The sequence below is a fragment of the Trichosurus vulpecula genome, chromosome 1 (genome assembly GCF_011100635.1).
Source record: "Trichosurus vulpecula isolate mTriVul1 chromosome 1, mTriVul1.pri, whole genome shotgun sequence".
Lineage (NCBI taxonomy): Eukaryota > Metazoa > Chordata > Mammalia > Diprotodontia > Phalangeridae > Trichosurus > Trichosurus vulpecula.
The window spans coordinates 461473366-461497204 of record NC_050573.1 but is presented as its reverse complement, the minus strand read 5'-3'; the positions used below and the strand labels follow the sequence as shown (position 1 = coordinate 461497204).

Sequence of the window (23839 nt, the reverse complement as noted above, 5' to 3'; positions counted from 1 at the left end):
CCTAGACTGGCCATCTAGACTAACTCTGCCATTTTACAGGTGATGTAACCGAAACCCAGAAAGGTAAAGTGTCTCGTCCAGGGTCATGCCACTAGACCACACTCTCAAGACTCATAACTTCATCACATTGTCCTAGCATAAAATAGGATGAAAATCAGGCCCCAAGAAGAGAAGCAGAGCAAATAATACAAGTCTTTTTGTTTCATTGCCACTACCACTATGTGACCTGCTATAGGGCTTTCTGTGATGCCCACTCTTGCTTCTTCTGAGGTAAATATTCTGGAGAACAGGGCCAGTATTTATTGCACAGGCACTGAGTACCTACTGTGTATTCAACACTATACCAGCATCAATGAGGAAGTAGAAAAGAAGAAGAAATGGTTCCTAACCTCGAGGAGCCTGTATACACACAAACACAAAGAGAGGGCAACTAAGAAGCACTATATGAAGAAACGGAATAAAAAAAGTATATGTCACAGGAAAGAAAGAATGCCAGCTAATGAACGTAGCAAAAGTAGCAATGAATAGATTCATTAACATTGTTTGTATTTACTATTTAATTCCCAATGCAAATAGCTATTTAATTAAAAATATCACTTGTTAAAAAAATTTTAAAAAGGAAACTTTTTCATTTAACAAGTAGGTCAAAATCTTATAGGCATTACATATAAAAGGAGGAAACCATGGTTCATATGAGCAATAACTTTGACTGTGGCAAAATTTATTCATTCATTTTGGGGATAGGTACATGAAAGGGAAATTAGTGAATTTGGTAATTTTCTTCATAATACAAGCAAAAAACACATGTTGTCTTAAATCATGCCTCTCTTTCTGATGATGATGATGACTTAGTACTTAGAGTAAATAAGTACTCAAATAAAAGAATACTTAGAGTAGGCTAATAGGGTAGGTTACAGAGTACCTTTTAGCTAAATTGGCTTAAAACATAATGCTAACATGAATAATGCCCAAAGTTCTACACCTATATTATATATATATATATATATATATATATATATATATATATATATGTTCTTTCTCATTTTTTCCATTCTACACTCATAATCCTCTTCCTATGCCCATCTTACAAATAAATGCCATTAGACAAAAAGGATATTCAATCAACACAAATTCATAACAGTTATTGAATAAGGGGGGAAAATCAACTTGAAACACACGGGAGCAATGGATTTGGAATTTGAAGACCTCAGTTCAAATTCTGTCTCTGCTACTTAATTATCTCTGTGGTCTACACAAGGCATTTACCTCTCCTGGGTCTAACTTTCCTTGGGTAAGATGAACTATGAGGTCCCTTCAATTCTAAACCTTCAAGCTTAGAAACTATTATATGTGAACTAAGTGCAAAAGCATCTTTGGAGCAAGTTTGTAGAAGATGAGTTTTAAGCAAGGTCTTGAAGAAAGTTATGCTCATAGATTAATAGAGAAGAAAGGGAAATTGTCCAGTCAATGGAAGCAGGATAACTAAGAAGTCTGATAGGTAGGAATACAGTAAAAGGTTTAGAAAGTTGACATTGCTGGAACGTGGAAGGGAGAGGGGGAATGACCTTGTTGGATGCAAAATAAGCTTGCAAATAGAAGAAAACTCTCAGTGATTTACCTGGAGAATAAGTTTTACAAACTTGTAAAAAATCTTGAATTTTCATTCAGACTAATACTTCATCTGATAAATCAGAGGCTAGTTTGGTATAAAAACATATAGGAATACATTCTGTAATTTCTAATCTTCCTCTAAAGAAACAGCTATTTGAGAGTTTTCTCCCCTATGAAATTCCATAGTTGGGACCTGCAGAAATGAAAGAGAGCCTCTCAAAAATATTAAAGTGAAGCTTATAAAAAACAAGATACTAATCGAGGTATCTTTTTTTAATGCAAAGAAGACAACAGAAAGAAGACCAGAAAGAAACAGGGCAGCTTTGAAAGCTACAGGTTGAACATATATACTTTAATAGAAAATTAAGTGGTACATAATAGAGATCTGTAACATTACGCAGTTTTCTTTTTCTGTTCTATTGTGTATATGGAAATGATCATTTTACTTGGTGTTTGTTAGGCCCAGAATAAAAAAAATTAAGACTACTTCCTTTTTCCTACTACATGAATATAGCAATTATGTGTTTTGTTTTTAATAATAATAATAGATAATATTTATATAGCCCTTTGTAGTTTACAATGTATTTTACATGTGTAATATATTGATCCTTTAAGGATTGTTGCTGAATTAAGACTGCTCAGAATTCTAAGAGAAATCTTGAGAGAGTTGGTAGAGATTTAGTCTGATTCAGCATTCTGTCATGGCTAGTATTGAAGAATTTTAAATATAAGCTATGGTAACTGGGAAGATATATAAATGTTAGTATGTGGTATGATCTGAGAATTTGATTACTAATCATAAGCTAAGGTGGAGGGTCAATCTCAGAAGGGGTCCATAATTGAACCCAGAAAGATGAGAATGACAGAGATGCAAAAGAGACTAATTTCATGACTGCTTCAGCAAAATTTGAAACTGGAAGTGATGGATACTCCAGTTGCTATTAAGGAGCAAGTCTAGCTGAGCAAAAGAACAGATTGAAAGCAGAAAATCAGAAAAGTCACTCAGTGGATCCACTAGTTTGGTTAAGAAGTTATGCCCAGTGAGGAGTTAGATCAACTCAGCTTAACAAAAGAAGCATGTATCTAACACAGAAGGTACATTTATTTAGGAACTTTTGACAGTTCCTGAGACAGAAAGAAGAATCAGAAGCATGTAGTTCTAGAGTTATGAATTATCCTGAGCACATGGATTTTCTTCACTCATGTGTATCACTGGTAGGTTTCTATAAGCATATGCCCAACAGACTGAAGATACATTGATGGAAGTGCAACCCAGATTTATATGTGGTTTATAATATACTTATTACTATGTTATATCATACTATTATATATTATTATTTTATATATTATATTATATATGAATATATTATATTATTATTAGTTACTATATTACTTTGATAAAATGGATGTTATTTCTTTTAGTTTATTGTTAAGTAGGTGGTTACGTTTAAGACCTAAAAATGTCATTATTGTGAGTAGGTGGTTGTGTAACAAGAACTGCAAAAGTTGGGGCTCAAGAGCAAAAGTGGTGAGTAGAGGAAGTATATTCCCTCACAGCAAGGGTATGCTTAGGACCCTGAGAGAATCTGAGTGTGATTCTATGACAGCAGTCCTTCTCTAGGTTCTAAATCTGCCAGTTCAAAGGCAGGCTGGAGCCCAAAGAGTGAAGGTGCATGTGTTCATGCCCTGTATGAGAGGTGTGAGGGGCTACAGCATGGTAGCTACCCCATGCAACATTAGATAGATAGAGAAATAGATAGATAGATAGATAGATAGATAGATAGATAGATAGATAGATAGATAGATAGACAGACATAGACAGATAGACAGATAGATAGATACAGATATAGATATAGATATAGGCATAGATAGAAATAGATATATAATCTCATTTAACATTCATAACCACCCTTTGAGGAAGGTGCTATTATACAGATGAAGAAATTGAGGCTGAGAGTGGTTAAATGACTTGCCTGGGGTCACTGGGCTAGTATGTACTCCAGGCAGGCTTTGAACTCAGATAATTAAGACTTTATACACTTTGCCACCTAAAAGCCTAAGTGAACCATAAGTTTTTGTGTTCAAGCAGTCCATCACTCTGTAAGAAAGGTTGTTTGCCATAAATATGTTATTAGCTATTAGTATTTCTCTTGACTTTTTCTCTTGGCAGATCCCTACTATGAACTTAAATGTTATTTTCAAGATTGAGCATCAGCTCCAGGAGGTAACTTAGGCATGGCTAGAACATATTTAATTCACTTCTGACTCTCAACAATAGTTCTACTGGGAAAGCCATATAAGCAGTTCAAAGCAACACTACTAATCACTGCTAAACTTTGGAGTTGAGTTATTTTCATTTGTTTTCTATTCAGGATTTCATTTTTATCTATTGTATGGTCTAATGGGAGTTAACAATATAAAGATTTTATTTTTAAAGAAACTTTGAAGCATTGAGAAATACAAGAGTAGTAATTGTATTTATATATATATATATATATCTTACACACATGCACACATATGTACTTACATTATATATTATACTATTATAGATGCTATAAAACAGATATAGGAAATACTTAAGTAATTTTATCACATAATTGTATTCAATGGCAAAAAAAATAGTCACTTTTCACCAGGAGATCCGCAGGTAACATCAGTCAGAAGAGAAAAGGCAAACTTCTCAGTCACTTCTGCAAAATGGCTGAAGCCCCTAGTATCCTTACGTCGTGGGTTAATCAGAGTACAAAGGATGTCATAAAAAAGATTTCTGCTTCTAACATTGAACACTTGTTTTTTGCCTTCAACTGTTATCTGAGAAAGGAAGAAATAGGACATCACATTAGATTCATAAAATATATTCTTTCTATTCATCAATACATAGAACATATTTTTTGAAGAAACATACCGTCATGGTAGAAAAGGAGCTGACCTCAGAGCCAGGAAGCCCTGGATGTTCTGCCACATCCAGCTTATTTAAGCCTTCAGTGACCCAGGCAACTCAATGAGAATATAAATTGGAAAACAGGCTCTGATATGAATTGGTATAAGTAATTTCCTCACTGATTACCCTATGCCAACAAAATCAAAGGTTCAGGCTAAAAATAATGTCTTTTAGCATTCATATTAGATATTAAACTACAATAAAATGAATAATTTTTATTTTTAAATTATCCATAAATTATACTAGGAAAGTGACTAAAATGTCTATAACCTTTCACCCAGAAATCCTATTCCTAGGTATATACTCCAAAAAGGGCAATGAGGGAAAAAAAAATTCCTACTTGTAACAAAATCTTTATAGCCACACTCTTATACTCAAAAAGAACTAGAAACAAGGTACAGCAGATGTCTGTCAGTTGGAGAACGATTAAAAGAAACTTTGGTACACTGATATAATTCAATATTACAATACTGATTTCCTACAAGAAAAGATGAATGTGATGCTATAAAAGGCATATGAACTGATACAAACCAAAGAAGGCAGCACTAGAAAAACAATATTCACAACTATAACAAAATAAATGAAACTAAAAAATTCACCGCAACAAGAAGAACTGAATCTTATAAAGTTGCAATGACCCAGTCTGGCCCCAAAGGATAAATATGAAAATGAACCTCCTTCTCTTCCTTGCAAAGGTGGAGGACTATGCAACAGTACTGAACATTAAAAACAATGAACTACTCGTACTCCTTCTCTTACTATGTCTGTGTACACAAAACCTATATATGCGTTTGCGTATATGTATACACACAGATACATGTATACATGTTTATATGTATTATGTATATGTACGTATATGTGGATATAGATAGGACAGACTGGTTTTTTTTAACCAAATCTGTGATTTCATCTGTGTGAGCAACTCTGGGAAGAGAACTCTGCCCACTGATGCAGACCAGAATAAAATATAATTTTATTCAAACTATAGTCTTGAGAATTGCTCGGGGCGTTCAGAAGTTAAATAGATCACATAGCCAGTATGAATCTGAGGTAGGATTTGAACACAGGCCTTCTGACCTCTGAAGCCATTTTTGTGTCTGCCATGCCACAGCAGCCTCTTGGTAAAGCTCCCTGTGACAAAATGGGAACTTAAATATGTGGATATTTTAAAAATATACCCATATATATCTTGATATATAATCCACATCAAGCCTCATGTCATCATTCAGATGACAAATATATCCTTATATCCATATAAGTGTATGTTCTAAACAGAGATGATACATGTATGTATACACATATATGTACACATACACGCACCAGTTTCTCCCCTGAGCTCTAGTCCCACACCATCATTTGTCTATTGGACATTTCAAACTGGATGTTCCAGAGACCTCTCCAAATCGAACGCATTATCTTCCTCAAACCCTTCCCTCTTCCAAATATCCTCTTTCTGTCAAGGTACTACCACGCTTCCAGTCTCTCAGGTTTGTAATCTTGACTTCTCCACTCTCCCTCTCCTCACATATCCAATCAGTTGCCAAATTTTCTTGTTTCCATCTCTGCAACATGTCCTACTTCGAGCCCCTTCTATCTACTCACACAGCTGCCACCTTCCTTCTGGACTCCTTGGTTCCTGCCTAGATTATTGCAATAACCTCCTGATTAGTCTTACTGCCTTGCATCTCTCCCTACTCCCATCTATCCCATACACTGCCACAAAGTGGTTTTCTTAGGTTGCAAGTCTGACCATGGTGCTCAGTTAACTTCAGCGGCTTCCTGTAGCCTCTAGAATGAAACATGCACTTCTCTGTTGAACTTGTAAAGCCCTTTAGAGTCTGACTGTAACCTGTCTTTCCAATCTTATTAGATGTTCTTCTTCCTGTACCCTACTTTCCAACCAAACTGTCTTTCTGTCTGTTCCTTATCCACGGCACTCTATTTCCCTTCTCAGTGGTTTCTCACTGGCTATTCCCCAAGTCTGGAATACACTCCCTCCTCCCCACCCTGTTACAGAATCCCAATCTTCCTTTTCAAGATGCAGCTCAAGCACTACCTGCTTTTTGAAACCTTTCCTGATTTCCCCCAATTGTTAGTACTTTTACCAAGAGGCAACTGTGGCATAGCAGACACAAAAATGGCTTCAGAGGTCAGAAGCCCTGTGTTCAAGTCCTACCTCAGATTCATACTGGCTATGCGATCTATTTAACTTCTGAACGCCCCAAGCAATTCTCAAGACTATAGTTTGAATAAAATTATATTTTATACTGGTCTGTATCAGTGGGTGGAGTTTCCTCCTTAGAGTTGCTCATACGGATGAAATCACAGATTTGGTTAAAAAAACCAATCTGTCCTATCTATATCCACATATACATACTATGCATAATACATATAAACATGTACACATGTATCTATGTATACATATACACAAATGCATATATAGGTTGTTATTATGTATACACAGACATAGTAAAAGAAGGAGAAGTATGAGTAGTTCATTGTTTTTAATGTACAATTGAGATCCCAAATTCCAGTGTAACTGAAATAGAGAAAAGGTGTTTAAGAAACATCAGTCCCTGGAATGTTTCACATATGTGTTAGTCCTATAAAAATACTTGATATCAGAACTGACCTTGTCTGAAATAGTTATATATTTTCCACTGAAGCTCAACACAATTCAGCTGGCACATAGTAAGAACAGTTTTTCTTTTAAAATTCAGTCACATTTTTCTATTCCGGCTTTTTAGAATACCTTTCCTCTAATATTTTTGGGTTTTCATTACATGTAAATTGTTAATGGAGGATAGAGAAAATTACATTGGCTGATAAGTGTTAGGAAGAAACAAAGCTAATTAGATTTTCCCATCGTGGGCATCTCTGGTAATTGAGTTTTGTGATTCATGTCTTTGAAATCTGGATGTCTTAATCTATTTGTAACTGTTTACTTCCTGTTTCCTTTTACCCAGTGAATCCATAAACAGCAATCAAGAAATGTCTACATAACTTCATGTAAACAAGTTTCAAATGTCTGTCAGTAACACATGGCCTTCACATAACTTTCTAAAACGGAAAATATAATAGACTTTGTTAAATCTTTTGAAATCAATGCTTAAAACCAGTTTAAAACTGTTTTTCCTCATAGAACCTAAGTACACTTTTCCTTTCTATACCAAATTAGCATAAACACAAGAGATCTTATCACTAGCAAATAAGTAAGAACATTTCCTTTAGAAAATCCTTATCTCTCTAACTCACTTCTCCTAATCTGACACAAGCCATTCTTGCTGGTTTTTAGAGCTATCTGGCAAGGATTGACCTTTGTGGGGTACTTTATGCTTTTTTTTCCACCTATCTCTTCTACAGAGAGTTTAAAATGTTTAGCTTTTACCTACAGTAGTTTCTTAGCTGGGAAAATGATGGGGTACAGACATGAAAAGTATGGTTATAAATATCACATAATCAAACAAAGCAAACAAAGTGATTTGCCCGTGTATTTCTATAAAACCAGAAGTTGTTCACATGATTTCCTTTGGATTTGCTGGCTAATCGCTGGTAGCTTTGTGTACTCTCCTAGGAGAAAAGGACTCAGAGAGGGCCTACCCAGGAAATAAGACTTGTTAAACAGGGACTGAGGAATTTGTCAGGCATCTTGACAAGTGTCCCTAAGTTTCCCTTTCCACATCTAAAAAGCTAGTTAGAGACACTTTTGCTCTTCATTCTCTTACTTGTTTTTCTTGGGTGATGCAAATGTTGGAAGAAATGGGAGACTCTGGAGCAACTGCATATTCTTGGGCCCTGAACATATACTAATATTTTTTATATCCATTTGGTACAAAATACCTCTTCTAATAGACTGAAAATATAAGGTGTCAAGAACGTAAAATGAAAGCATATAACTAAAAGAACATTAAGTAAAGAAAAAAGTTGGATTGAGCCAAATGATTTGCACTCAGAAACACGTGATAATAAAGATTATGTAGTAATTACATTACTCAGATTATGCAGTAATAATATTGATGTCTTATGGGCCAAAGTCAGAAACCTGGAGCTGAAAGAAGTCTCAGAGTACATCTAGTCTAACCCCTTCGCTTTACAGATTGCTACAAGAAAATGGAGCCTAGAGGAGTTAACAAATTTACATACAGTTGTAACAAAACATCTGTCCCTTTATGTATATAAATTAATAAAATTATCATTTTTGCTCTAGACTTTGCTTAATTCTAGATTATTTTGTCAAAGATTATTTTCCATGCTATACTGTCCACATTTTCACCTTATAGTGACTAAAGAAATAAAACAGAATAAAGTAATAGAGAATTTATTATATTTGTTTTGGCAAGAGCCTGTGTGGGACTTTCTTTATTGGACCTTATTCTTACAGACTCATATTTCAACAAGACTTGGAAATGCCTTCAGCCAGGGCTTGTCTCAGTTAACTAAATTCACAACAACCACTCTCCTCTCCCTACCCTAAACCAGCCTTTATACTGGTTATCGGATAATAGACTCTGCTCCCTGGACTGCACCCACAATTCACACTCCTGGTCTTTTCCATTACAGATAAACTTCTCCTTGTACCATATTTCAGATCTCAGTCAAGCTTAATGACAGCAAATGTTCAACAGAGATGTTAAGTTCTTGAGGTCCTTTATCTTTAGTCCATCAGAAGTATCTTGTACTAAAAAAGCAGAGCTGCTTCAAGACCATAAAAAGGGTACAAGAATCTTAAATAACTCTAGGGTCTTCCATTTTTATTAATGTTCCCATTATCCAAGAAACACAGTGAGAGACAAGAGAAAAGGAGCTGTTACTGCTAGACTTTATCTTATTATTTTATTTCATTTTATTTTTTGAGACTAGTCTCCCTATCCTGCCCTGGCTGGAAGTACATTAACCTCTCCTGGGCCCAGTCCCAATGCTAATTGATACAAAAGCTTTATTTATCCTGTTCTGTTTTTCTAACCTGGGCTGGTTTGACCCTCTTAGGGCAGCCTGGTGGCCCTCTGCTCACACACGAGTGTGGGACTTAATGCAGACCTTTAATTGCTTTTAGCTCTACTTCAGCAGAGAGACTTCCCCACCCCCAGTAGCAGAGGGTTACAAGAGTACCCCACCACTTTTAGCTGCAGCTGTATTTTAGAAATAGGAAAGAATCATAGGATTTAGAGTAGGAGAGTGCTTTGAAGAGCATCAAATCCAGCCCCCTCACTTTGCTGATGAGGAAACTGAGGCCCGGAGAGGTAAGATAATTTCACCAAGGATATACAGCTTGTGAAAATTCCAGGATGAGAAATTAGGTCTCCCAAGTACCAGCCCAAATGTCCTTTCCACCATGCCATGATGCAGCTATAGCATTACTCCAACTTACTCTTGGCTCTATACCGGTCAAGGTTACCCTGAAGTAAGGAGATAGATACAACCCTAGCACAGAGTCATGTTCTAAATGGGCCATTATATTCATAAGCCATTTCATGGAAGCCACTAATTATTTTTTAGAAAGGCTTACCTTATCTATTAGATACATAACAGCACTAAGTTGTTCATCTGTGTTTTCAGTGGCTACTTTGAGATTTAGGTTGTGGAGCACTCTGATCAAAATATCTTCATCCAGTGGCTGGTGTAGCTGATCAGCTAGCCCCCAAAAGGACTGAGAATCAGTATCAGACACAATAGTGACATTAGCCGTGCCATACACGTTGTCTATTCTGGCCCCACCTATTGGGTCAGAAAGCACAACCTGGAAACGCTTAGGATATGGATTTAAAGATTCTGTCTCTGGGGTTAGGATGACATCTAATACAGCATTTCTCTGGCCAGGTTCAAAAATCAATGTGCCTTCAGACTTGACAAAATCTTTCCCTGAAATGGCTGGAGATATGAGAGTGCGGCCCACTGTTTCAGCAATCTTCAGCTCCTAGAATTGCAACAGAATAATTTCAGTGACATAATTGTGCTTCTATTTTTATAAAAACTGATTTATTTCAAACAAAAGATCTTGAATAGACAATGATAGCTTTAATTTGTTAGATAAATATACAAGGGGAGATCCCTGGTAGCTTACAGGACAAACCATCAATTGTTCCAACTTCAAACATGGATGAATAGTTTCAAGAAATGCAAATTCCAAACCTGCACTGAAGTCTGATTTTATTGAATCAAAGTTTCCCATGATACAACTTCCAGGATACACATACGCAATTTAGGTACAAAATTCTTGAAAGAGGCATTGTTCCTTCCATATTACATCATGGCTACTTTATAGCTGGAGGCATTATGAGAGGACTGGTCCCTCATTGCCCAGTTTTAATCCTACACATAGAGGCTCGGTGCCAGCCAGGAAATATCTGTATATGCTCTCTATAACCTACCAAGAAAGGCCAATCCAAGCATATCCCAAGGACTAGGTCCCCACTGGCCAGTTTTCCCATTACAAAAAGATGAATAGATATTGTACGGTAGTAACAATGTATGCCTCAATTGTTATATGAACGAATGAAACATTTATTAAGCACTTAAACTGATAACTCATTTTAAAGTCATATTTTACCTTACTTAATAATACATGTATTTTAAAAATCTACTGACTTGTCTTTCTAATCATGCAAAATGAGGAACTTCAATTCATTCTAGAAAATTAAATTGATTACCTGGGGAAAATGAGGCTGCCACAACTCTTTTCAAAAGGCCAACAAATGAACACCAGGGCATGTAGACCAATGGAAGAAGCAGCCAGAGAACTCCAGAAGCAAAGTCATCATTCCCATGGTGATACATTTGTGGTAAGGATTACCCCATATATATTATGCATATAACACAATTCTAATTATGATTCCCTGACTGTCACTTTTAAAGGTCTTTACACTACAAAATCGAGGCAATAATATTTTTTAAAATGAAACAAATTTTTACTCTAAAAAATTATCCAACTAGTTTTTTTTATCCTTTTGAGGGGAGTGCAGGAGAAAGAATTGGGGGTATTAAGAATGAAAACCTTAGTTTAGTCTCATGTTGGCATATAAGTATTTGTAAGAGTAATCATATTCTAGGCTAATACACCATGCTAAAATTCTTGGGAAATCTATTTTCCAAAACTCATAAAAAGTGGAAGTGATGATAGATCATCAAACAAGAATTAAAGGAACACTCAGGTATGTGTATATATATATATATATATATATATATATATATATATATATATATATACGTATAAAATCCAAAATAAACAGGAAATTCTAGGAAGCTTAAAATAAATATTAAGAAAGAGCTTTTGAACAGACTAAAGCATCAAAACAATACGGCAGAAGAAATGCTTTTTTTATTGGATGAGGAGGACTTGTAAAAATTTTGTGGGCTAGCAAACATCTCTATGAGGCTAGAATTCTGAACCCATGTGGGGGATGAATTTGGATAAAAGCCCTAATTAAATACAAGTAAATGAACTTAATGACCACTCCATAATCCTAAATGGGAAAGCCTCAATGTTAATGGGCCTGTGATCTCATCTGAGGTTGCTGGCTGGTAAATACAGTGCACACAGTGGTAAACCTGGAGTCAGAAAGACCTCTGTTCCAGTACAGCCTCAGGCACGTATCTAGCCATGTGAACTCTGTTTGCTTCGGGTTCCTCATTTGTAAAATGGGAATAAAACGGCACTTCATGAAGGGTTGTTGTGGGGATCAAATAAAGTGATTTTTGTGAAGAGCTCGGCACACAGGAGGCGTTACATAATGCTGATATTCCCTTTTCCTCCCCCCTAAACGGGTGTTCCCTTCAACACCGCAGAGCAAGTCATTCACATCTTCTCATGTCCGTGTCTCAACAAAGCATCCCCCACAGGTACCTCTGGTCTTTTTGCTTCAGGCCTTTTTACCTGACTACAACTGGAGACTAAGATCTATTTCTTCTTCTCACCGCACGTCCAGTTCATCTCCTTTCCCAAGGTAATGACAAAGGAAGGCCTGCTTTCAAGTCCTCCCCCACCCCTTCCCTGCCCCTGTCCCTCCCAAACAAGTCACTTCTCAGGGCTCTGGACACCTTTGAAAGATTCTATGTTCCTGAGGCACCCTGGCCTTGATCCTTAATTTATGTGTGGAACACACAACCTAACATTTTCATGTACCATCCAAATTTAAAGCCAGAATTGTCTACCGGCTGCATTTCATAGCATCATAGATTCAGAGCTGGAAGGGACTTCAGAGACTGAGCCACAGAGAGGAAAGGTATTTGCTCAGGATCACACAGTTAACATGTCTGAGATAGAATCTGAACTTGAATATTCCTGATTCCAAGTCTAGCATTTAAACTACTAGAGAATGTTCTTTTGGTCATCTTTTTTTAAAATTTAATATTTGATATTTTAGTTTTCAACATTGATTTCCACAAGATTTTGAGTTACAAATTTTCCCCCCATTTCTACCCTCCCCCCATTCCAAGATGGCATATATTCTGATTGCCTCATTCCCCAGTCAGCCCTCCCCTCTTTCACTCCCCCACTCCCCCACCCATCCCCTTTCCCCTTACTTTCTTGTAGGGCAGGATAGATTTCTATGACCAATCCCTATATATCTTGTTTTCCAGCTGCATGCAAAAAAAACCCCAACTTTTTAATATTTTTTAAGCATCTGCTTTTAAAACTTTGAGTTCCAAATTCTCTCCCCTCTTCCCTCCCCACCCACCCTCCCTGGGAAGGCAAGCAACTCAACATAGGTCACACATGTATCATTATGTAAAACACTTTCACAATGCTCATGTTGTGAAAGGCTAACTATATTTCCTTCCATCCTATCGTGTCCCCCTTTATTCAATTTTCTCCCTTGACCCTGTCCATTTTCAAAGGTGTTTGCTTGTGATTACCACCTCCCCCAATCTGCCCTTGCTGCTATCATCCCCTCCTTTTTTTCCCCTTCCCCTTATTTTCCTGTAGAGTAAGATACCCAATTGAGTGCGCATGTTATTCCCTCCTCAAGTCAAATCCGATGAGAACAAGATTCACTCATTCCCCCTCACCTGCCCCCTCATCACTTCCATCAGAACTGCTTTTTTGCCACTTTTATGTGAGATAATTTACCCCCTTCTATCTCTCCCTTTCTCCATCTCTCAATATATTCCTCTCTCAACCCTTAATTTGATTTTATTTTTTTTAGATATCATCCCTTCATATTCAACTCACCCTGTGCACTCTGTCTATATTCCCTTCAACTCCCCTAAAACTGAGAAAGGTTTCATGAATTACACACATCATCTTTCCATGTAGGAATGTAAACATAACAGTTCAACTTTAGTAAGTCCCTTATGAATTCTCTTTCTTGTTTACCTTTTCATACCTCTCTTGATTCTTGTATTTGAAAGTCAAATTTTCTATTCAGCTCTGGTCTTTTCTTCAAGAAAGCTTGAAAGTCCTCTATTTTACTGAAAAATCCGTATTTTGCCTTGGAGCATTATACTCAGTTTTACTGGGTAGGTGATTCTTGGTTTTAATCCTAGCTCCTTTGACCTCCAGAATATCATATTCCAAGCCCTTCAATCCCTTAATGTAGAAGCTGATAGATCTTGTATTATCCTGATTGTGGTTCCACAATACTCAAATTGTTTCTTTCTGGCTGCTTGCAGTATTTTCTCCTTGACCTGGAAACTCTGGAATTTGGCAACAATATTCCTAGGAATTTTCTTTTTGGGATCTTTTTCAAGAGGCAATCGGTGGATTCTTTCAATTTCTATTTTACCCTCTGGTTCTAAAATATCAGGGCAGTTCTTGATAATTTCTTGAAAGATGATGTGTAGGCTCTTTTTTGGTCATGGGTTTCAGGTAGTCCAATAATTTTTAATTTATCTCTCCTGGATCTATTTTCCAGGTCAGTGGTTTTTCCAATGAGATACTTCACATCGTCTTCCATTTTTTCATTCCTTTGTTTCTGTTTTATAATATCTTGATTTGTCATAAAGTCACTAGCTTCCACTTGCTCCAATCTAATTTTTAAGGTGGTATTTTCTTCAGTGGTCTTTTGGACCTCCTTTTCCATTTGGCTAATTCTGCCTTTCAAGGCATTCTTCTCCTCATTGGCTTTTTGGAGCTCTTTTGACATTTGGGTCAGTCTACTCTTTAAGGTGTTATTTTCTTCAGTATTTTTTGGGTCTCCTTTAGCAAGTTGTTGACTTGTTTCTCATGGTTTTCTTGCATCACCCTCATTTCTTGTCCCAATTTTTCCTCTACTTCTCTTACTTACTTTTCCAAATCCTTTTTGAGCTCTTCCATGGCCTGAGCCCAATTCATATTTTTCTTGGAAGCTTTTGATGTAAGCTCTTTGACTTTGTCGACTTCTTCTGGCTGTATGTTTTGGTCTTCTTTGTCACCAAAGAAGGAATCTAGAGTTTGAATTTGAGTCTGAGTTTGTTTTTGCTGCCTGTTCATGTTCGGAGCCAACTACTTGACCCTTGAACTTTTTTGTCAGGATATGACTGCTTGCAGAGTAGAGAGTACTTTGTCCCAAGCTTTAGGGTCCAAGCACTGCTCTTTTCAGGGCTACTTCTATTCCACCATCAGCACAGGCTCTGTCACCACAGCACTCCTCTTCCCCCAAGAACTGCCAAATAGGACCACAATACAGATCCCAGCCGGGCACAGAAAGAGAATCTGCCTTTGTGCCCACAAAGTGCTCCTTGTACTCCTGCTCTGATCTGCTGCTAGATTCCTCCCATGGTGTGAGCCAGGGACTTGGGAAGCTGCTGATGCTCGCACTCTGGAGGCTGCCTCAGGAGCTTCCTGCTGCTGCTATGGCCACCACTGCACCACTTCCTCCACCCCCAGAGTTGGCAGCCAGACCGCTCTGAACTTGATCCCGCAGTTTCCCTCTAACCTACTCTTTGGCTTTTGTGGGTTGAGAAGTCTGGTACATGCCACAGCTCACTGTTTCATGCCCCCAAAGCCTGTTCCGGCTGGCTGACTCAGGGTCTGGTCTGCCCCGGCGTGGCCCACGCTGGGCGGCTCTCCACTCTCAGCACTATGCAATAGCCCCTTCCCGGCAACCATCCAGGCTCTCCTGGGCTGGATACCTGTTTCCCTCTGCTATTTTCTGGATTCCGCAACTCTAGAATTTGTTCAGAGCCATTTTTTACAGGCGTTTGGGGGATTTGGGAGGCAGCTTACGCAAGTCCCTGCTTTCTAGCCGCCATCTTGGCTCTGCCCCCTTGGTCGTCTTTTTGAAACAATCATATCATTTATGACTTTTCCCCATCTTTTTGTTTTCTCCTTCACCCTGAAAAACCTCATAAATCCAAATGCCTTCCCTCCTAGATGAATTCCCTTGGTATATACACATGATTTTCTCCAGTTATTCTTCCCAGCTTCATTTACTTAAGGGTTATTTCAGTTTGTTTTTTATATATTACATTGGGAACAATATATAAATATATGAATATCATATAAATATAATAGCTTCTCTGTCACTGACAATGAAAACTGGTTGTTAGAGCTGGTAAGAAATTTGTTCCATCTCCTTGTTCTCCTCCTGCCAGTTTCATCTATGAATGCTTGATGATATGTGGTTGTATTACAACAAGCTTTTCATAGATCTATATTGCTTTCACCACTTCTTTGGTGTTTTATGAAGCGACACTGGTCTTGTCATCTTGTATTGTCCTCAAAAGTGTTTTTACTAATTAGTTTGTGTTCCACCTCCTTTTGCCTTTAGACAGCTTGTCTTTGTTCTTGGCAAACAACAACAACAACAACCCACTCAAGTTTTTGCTGATTAAGGACATTTCTGGGCCCAGCCTCCATGATATGACTATTGTTTCACACTTTTAAGGTTTTATAGGAAATGGTGATATCAGTGCGGATAGTTCAAATGGGAAGAATGAAAACTGCCTTCTGGAATAATAAGAATGAGAAGAAGAACCAACATTAATATAGCATTTACTATGTGCCAGGCACTGTGCTAAGGACTTGACAATTATCTCTAGGAGGGAGGAGCTATTATTATGTCCATTTCACAGATAAAGAAATTGAGGCAAACAAAGGACTTGCCCTGGGTCACAAAACCAGTAAGTGTCAGAGGCTGCATTGGAACTTTGGGCTTCCTGACTTCGGCCCAGTGCTCCATCTATCTGTGCCATCTATCATTTTTTTTAAATGAAAAGAAATTTATGTCAGAGAGGGGCAGTTCTTTCCACAGACTACGAAATTTGGCTTACTAAAGGATATTTACCTATATGTCTACTACTTATTTACTAATAAGATGAAAGTTGATATTGCTATAAAATAATTAAGTTCTCACCTTTTCCAATTACAGAAAGAGAACTGTCAGTACATTCCATTCATATGTCCAGGAGGAGGGAGGAAGGGGAAACATCAGGGTGGTTTAAGAGAAGCTAAGGCTACAAAATGAGACTGTAAAAATAGGATGAAATTAATATTTTCATTAGATTCTTCAGGATCTCTTCTTTCCCTTCAAGTTTCAAATACGGTCTTCAGATGTGGGCACTCTGCCATCAAAAGCTTTAATTACAGTAAAGGAAAGTAACCTAGAAATTCAGGGAAATGCATTGTCACTCCCATAAACTAAATACCTTGAGGCATTCCAGGCTGGGTCATGGTTGTGTAAGCTATGTATGAGAAACTGCCCTTGAAGATCCCCAGGAAGGTTTAGCCAAGACAGAATAAAACAAGATATGACAGACTTGATGTAAAGAGAAACCAAAGAAAGTAGCATTCTAATCCTATTGATGACTCAAATTTTAATTATTCTTTTACTACTGAAAAAACAGCTTTCTCTGGAGAGTCCCTAATATCACCTCTTCCTACCCTCCTTTACTGTTTCTAGTCCTTTCCCTCTAAACAGAATCTGTGGAATTGTATGGTTGAAGGAGGGAGGGGTATTATAATTCGACTCTCCTAACCCCCAATCTCAAGCCTTGTCTATGTCTTGCTCATGTTGTCTCCCCAACTAGACTGTGAGCTCCCTAAGAACTTGTTTTCAGTCATTTTCCAGTTGTGTTTGACTTTTTGTGAACCCATTTGGGGTTTTCTTGGAAAAAATACTGGAGTGGTTTGCCATTTCCTTCTCCATCTCATTTTACAGATGAGGAAACGGAGGCAAACAGGGTGAAGTGACTTGCTCAGGGTCACACAGGTAGTAAGTGTCTGAGGCCAGATTTGAATTCAGGAAGATGAGTTTTCCTGACTCCAGGCCAGAGTTCTATCCACTATGCCACCTAAGGACTGGATTTTTTTTGCCTTCCTTTGTATTCTTAGTGCTTAGCACAGTGCCTGGCACACAACAGGCATTTGAATGCTCATTGACTTAATTGCACACATTCACATACAGTACTTCCTCCCACAAGAAGCAGGATACTCTATTTTGCCCAACACCTGGACCCACCATCTTGTTATCATTCTTTAGGCATCCAGACTAAGGTCTGGAGTATAGGATATTGGATAAGAAACTCTTCATGGGACCCTAGGGAACAAAGTACTTTAACACCTTAGAAGCTTAACCACCTATTCACTGTCCCTCAAAGCATCGATCATCAGCTCTGCCTTTCTTCCTAGCTCCTAGCCCAAGTTCCTACTTATTCTTCCATAACGACATGGAGCTCTTCCACCACTCTGCCCTGGCTTGACCACTCCTACATACCCTTTTGGCCACCCTTGGCCTTGCTCTCCTTAATTTATACGTGGAATACACAACCAAACATTTCCCTGTACCATGCAGATTTAAAGCCAGAACTGTCCCCAGGTGCATATCATCACATCACAGATTTAAAGCTGGAAGGAACTTTAGAGACCATCAAGTTCAACTCCCTTCATTTAACAGGCAAGGAAACTTAGCCACAGAGAGGTCAAGTGATTTGTCCAGGGTCAGTCATATAGCAAGTAAGCTTTTGAATTGGCATTTTCCTTAGACCAAGTCCCACACTCTATCCATTATGCAATGCTGCCTCTTATCATTAACAATATAGTAATATCAAGAAGATATGAGATCCTGAAGGTCTGTACCCGGTGGTCACATGGAATCCAGGAGCACAGGTTGAGATACCCAATGGCTACTGTCATGCCAAGGAAGGGCCTGTCTTGCTCGGCTACGAAGTGAGCCTACATTCTGGCTAGCTAATGCTCTGCACCATTACTTCCCATGAGAGATCCCTTAAAATTCGGATCATAAGGACTTACAGCGAGAAGGAAGCCCACTTTACAGACTGAGGCCCATAGAGTGATATGGGCAGTGTCAGAACAAAGGAACATCCAAACATAGATCTTCTGAAATCAAGTTCAGTGCTTACTCTACAGTATATGTTGAAGTGGTGCCAACCTTTACCACTACCAACTTCAACAGTGGTCCAAGGGCCTCCTAGATCAGTTCACAGAATGGAATGGAACAAAGAAGGGAAAAGGAACTGATACCATCAGGACATTGAATGTTATGGTCTGATTAGTGCTTAGAAATTTCATAGACAAATGATTTCATTGGTAATGAATAACTAGTTTAAATTTCAAGAGCAACACATTCAGTACACCTGCCACCTCTCATGCAGTGTCCCATTCTGTACTCACCAAAACTTTCTAATTATTTTCAAGAACAGACTTATACAAAAATATTGCAATGAATAATCTACTTGAAAAAGGGAAAGGCAAAACTCTGCATTTTAAGAGTTGACATATAATAACATATGAGATGAAAAATGAAGTGATTATAAGTAAGAGTATAAAAAATTTAAAGTAACCTGAATACTATTATCTTCTTTTAGGAAAAAATACATACGCTGTTACCTAACTACACTAAAACTATCATAGATAGATTAGAAATTCTCACATATATATGTGTGTGTATGTGTATCACCATTCTTACCTGTGTACTGAAGTTAACACACACCATTAATGCTGTACTCAAATCTCGAGCCACTTGCAAACTGATTAAAGTGGTCTTCTTATTAGCTACTGCCAGCCGAGACCCCACTGAAAAATAGATGAGGCTATGAGGTCCATCACTTTTCAGGATTTTTATCTGAGCAAATCTGGCACTGCTGTTTATTGCTGCTCCCATGCTTGCTTCATAGAGCTCCACAAAAAAATACATTTCAAACTGAGATTTCTGCCAAGGAATAAGAAAAAAAGTACCTTTTGTTATTATTTCATCTTTCTTTATCCCATAAATCTGGTCTTAACAAATTATAGCAATATGGTTGTTAGCCTTACATATTATCATCAATTATTAAGAGACCATGTTATTTCTAGCTATGCAATCATTATCCAGAACTGTCATTTTAAAAATTTATACCAATAAACAAGAATATGACAACCCTCTAGGTCCTGGAATAAAGATAGAACCAATCATAAAGATAACTGGTTTTTCTTTGATGTGTTTACATTTCTACATGTATCCTACCTGTCAATCAAAAACACATTTATTTTTCTCTTGGAATGTTCCTCCTCTGAAGTAAAGTCATATAAGTAAGTATCATAATTTTACCAACCATCTTCTAAACACAGAATATCTAGAGCCCTGCTAAGAATTTGTCCATCTATTTCCCTACAAATCATCTTGTGAAGGTCATTTTCCAAAGAATGATTGGATTCAAACTCATAATATAATGCTGATTCATTTCCTAGTTCATGATTAAAACTTATCATTTAGATACATGCGTGGTCTATGCTGAATTGCTTGCCTTCCTAGGGAGGGTGGGTGGAAAGGGAAGGGGGGGAGAATTTGGAACTCAAAGTTTTAAAAGCAGATGCTTAAAAAAAGTTGTTTTTTGCAAACAGCTGGGAAACAAGATATATAGAAAATGGGGCACAGAAATCTATCCTGCCCTACAAGAAAGTAAAGCGAAAGGGGATGGGGGGAGTGGAGTGAAAGAAGGGAGGGCTGACTGGGGAACGAGGCAATCAGAATATATGCCATCTTGGAATGGGGGGGAGGGTAGAAATGGGGAGAAAATTTGTAACTCAAAATCTTTTGGAAATCAATGTTGAAAACTAAAATATTAAATAAAAATGATTAATAAAAAATATTATCATTTAATCCAAAATCTCAGCATCATTGTTGGGCCCATTGATTTAATCCATAGTAGCCAAGTTAGTCTAGGTTCCAAAGGCAACCTCTATTGTCTAACTACCCATTGTATAACACAGTTCAGCATTATATAACAGAAGCATTAGGAGCTATCAGAAATCCCCAAACTATGTTTACTTTGGGGAAAGGGGGAGTGAGATCTAAACCACAGGGTTTTCATGAGTCTGAAGGAGACTATATAGACTCTTGTGAGAGAAACAGTTTACTGGAATGTCAAGGTATTTCTTGATGACAACCCAAGTGAAGTCAATAAGCATTTATTAAGCACTATGTGCCAGGCATTGTTCAATTCTCTTGGCAAAGAGGGTGGGGAGAGGGAAACCTTGTGTGTTCTTTGAATGCTCCATGTGTTTCTGTTTCTGTTCACGGGCTCCTGTGAATCTATCATCTTTTGAAAAACAACAAAAAAATCCTCCAGCCTCACCAAGAAGTATGCTTCCTCTCAGTCACTGGGCAGGTGAATGTTAATCTGCAGTAGGGGTAGAATTATCTAAATAAATATTATGTAGCACTTAGCTTGCTTTATTTTGTATTTGCTCTTCAGTTTTGCTTGTGGCTTCCCCAGCTGTTAAAAATCTCAATATCTCTTGTAGATAAAACAGAAGCACTGGGAAAGGAGAGTATTATTAACTGAAGTCCATGGGTCTTCCAAGCACACAGGCACTCCCCCTCTTTGTTTAAATAAGGATTTCTTTCTCCATCACAGTCTTGTGTTTTTGTTCTCCAGGAAAATGTTGCTCATTGCGACAGTGATTATACAGTTACTTTACATCATTCACAAACCCTCACTTCAAAGATGTTATATTCTAGGTGAAGAACTTTCAGAAGAGAACAATGTACCACTGAGTGGCAACATTTAATTAGAAATAGAAACGGGAGAAATTTTCCAGTCTTACAAACTGTTGTGGGCATAAAATAAACATGAAGTGTTGATAAGGAAACACAACTACCCAAGTCATATGTAAACCTCTCTCAACTCCTAAACGTGTCTGAAACACTTTATGAAAGGCAGGCATAGGATGTCATTTCCAGGATTTCCCTTTCCCAGTTGGGCCACAGACACTACCGACTGATTATTTCCTTCCACACAGTTTAAACTTGTGTCTGGGTAAAAATAATGAAAATCACTATATAAGCCACCAATTGATTTTTTTCTTTCATTTTTTAAGACTAAAATCTAAATTTCTTCTTTAATAGTTTTTGAGGTATAGGGATAAGGGAAAATTTCAGACTTATGATAAACAGATGAAAGAAAGGACAACTCAAAGATCTCCTGTACTTAGGGGTTTGGGGAAAAGGAATCAAGAGAAACTTTGCCTGCGGGAACTCTGAAGGGATCATCTTCCCTCTGACAACTAGCCTAAGGCTGGAAGGTATGTCAAAAAAATATCTAAAAGCAGATAAAGGAAAAATCTAACTCAAATACACTTATGAAAGAATATATGACAAATTATAAATCTGAAATCTTCAGAAAAGCAAAATGATTTAGGCTCTATCGCTGGGCTTGGAGCACGGACCTCTTCTTCCTCCCCACAATAAGACTCAGTGGCTATTATCTCCAGAAGGTAGCTGGAAGTGGGGGGGGGGTGGCACACAGGGCACAGTGGATCAAGCACTAGACCTGGAGTTAGGAAAATTTGAGTTCAAATCTGGCCTCAGACAGTTAAAAGTTATGTGACTCTAGGCAAATTACTTCAGTTCTGTTTGCCTCAATTTCCTCAATGCAAAGTGGGAATAGCATCTACTTCCAGAGCTGTTTTGAGGATTGAAAAAATGAGATTATATTTTAAAAGTGCTTAGTGCAGACATTGGCACATAGTTGGCATCATATAAATGCTTATTCCCTTCCTTCCCCAAATATGAACTCCTGCGTTTGACATTTAAAGACTTTTTTACAATCTGGCTCCAACTAACATTTCAAGGCTTATCATCATTACTCCACTTCATATGCTCTTTAAAGGGCCAGTGAAATTGGATGGCTTGATGCTTCCCACTCACATTTCATCTTCCATCTCTGTATCTTTGCACATGCTGCCCTCCTGCCTGGAGTTAATCCCTCCTCACATCCCAACCTGCCAACATTTAAACTTCCTAGTTTCCTTTACAGCTCCATTCGAACACGACCTCTACTCAAGGACTCTGGGGATTTTCTCAGCTGCAAGTGCCCTGCCCCTCAAACTACACTTTGCATATATTTTGTACATATTTCTAGGTCTCCATCTTGTCTCCCTCTACCTAAGGTAAGATACTTGAGGGAAAGGATTCTTTGAATTTTGTCTTTGCATGCCCAGTCCCTATAACATAGGAGATGCTTTATATGTGCTTGTTGATTGAGCATATTTGCTCCACACAAAAATACTTTATCTCCCTCTTTGTGAGGAACATCATAAAATGTAGAGTAGATTTGCTTTTGTTCTTACCTTATCAGGCTGGAGTTCAATGGAGATGAGGCACTTTGCCTGGCCTGACATACAAGTTGTGGTCCCTGATACAGACAACAGCATGTCACGTAAGTCCACTCCTGCTCTCTCAAGTACAACAGCCGTTTTGTTAAATGTGACTCGCCAAAAGATGCTGACATCTTCAAAAACTCTGTGGACAAAGTCAAACCACTGAAATTACATTAAATCAAAGTACAAAAATTATGGTGCCTAATTATATAACATTTTTGTTCTCAGAATATACCACTACATTGCTCATAAGACTAATATAATACCTGAAAGCAAATTATAATTACAAATTATGACCGAATATATTCATAATCGGAATTTATGTAGGATGCATCTGTTTTGTAATTTACAAAACTGCTTAGTATACTTTATCTCTTGATCCTCTTTACTCTGTGAAAAAGTAAGATAGTTATATCCATTTTATAGACAAAAAACCTGAGACTTGGGGACAGTAGGTGATTTGCACAAGGTCTTATAGTTAGGTGATAAGAGAACTAACATTAGAGTACAAGTTTTTTGTTTGTTTTAACTCATTCCAGTTTTTTTTTCTGCTACACTATGATTTTTTTTTAGCGTAGAAGTTAACTTCAACATTATCTAGCTCAGCTTCATCATTTCATACATGAGAAACCTAAAACCCAGAGAAAAAGTGATCTGCCCAAGGTCACGATGCTAGTTAAATAGAAAGCTAGAAGTAAAATTTAGATACATAGAAATGCTTTCCAAAGAAAACAAAAAGATCTAATTAAATTATATATTATGAAATTACA

The 23839-nt window shown here is 37.6% G+C and overlaps 1 protein-coding gene across 1 annotated transcript in view; it reads right to left on the bottom strand.

The window, feature by feature from the left end:
- ADGRV1 (adhesion G protein-coupled receptor V1) overlaps nt 1-23839 on the bottom strand; it is a 727941-nt gene that overhangs the window by 464723 nt on the left and 239379 nt on the right. Inside the window, exons 76-79 of the mRNA XM_036763404.1 lie at nt 23040-23211; nt 19396-19638; nt 10059-10466; nt 4238-4422 (exon numbers count right to left, since the gene is read on the bottom strand). Coding sequence (XP_036619299.1) covers nt 4238-4422; nt 10059-10466; nt 19396-19638; nt 23040-23211 — 1008 coding nt within the window. The remainder of the gene's footprint in view (nt 1-4237; nt 4423-10058; nt 10467-19395; nt 19639-23039; nt 23212-23839) is intronic.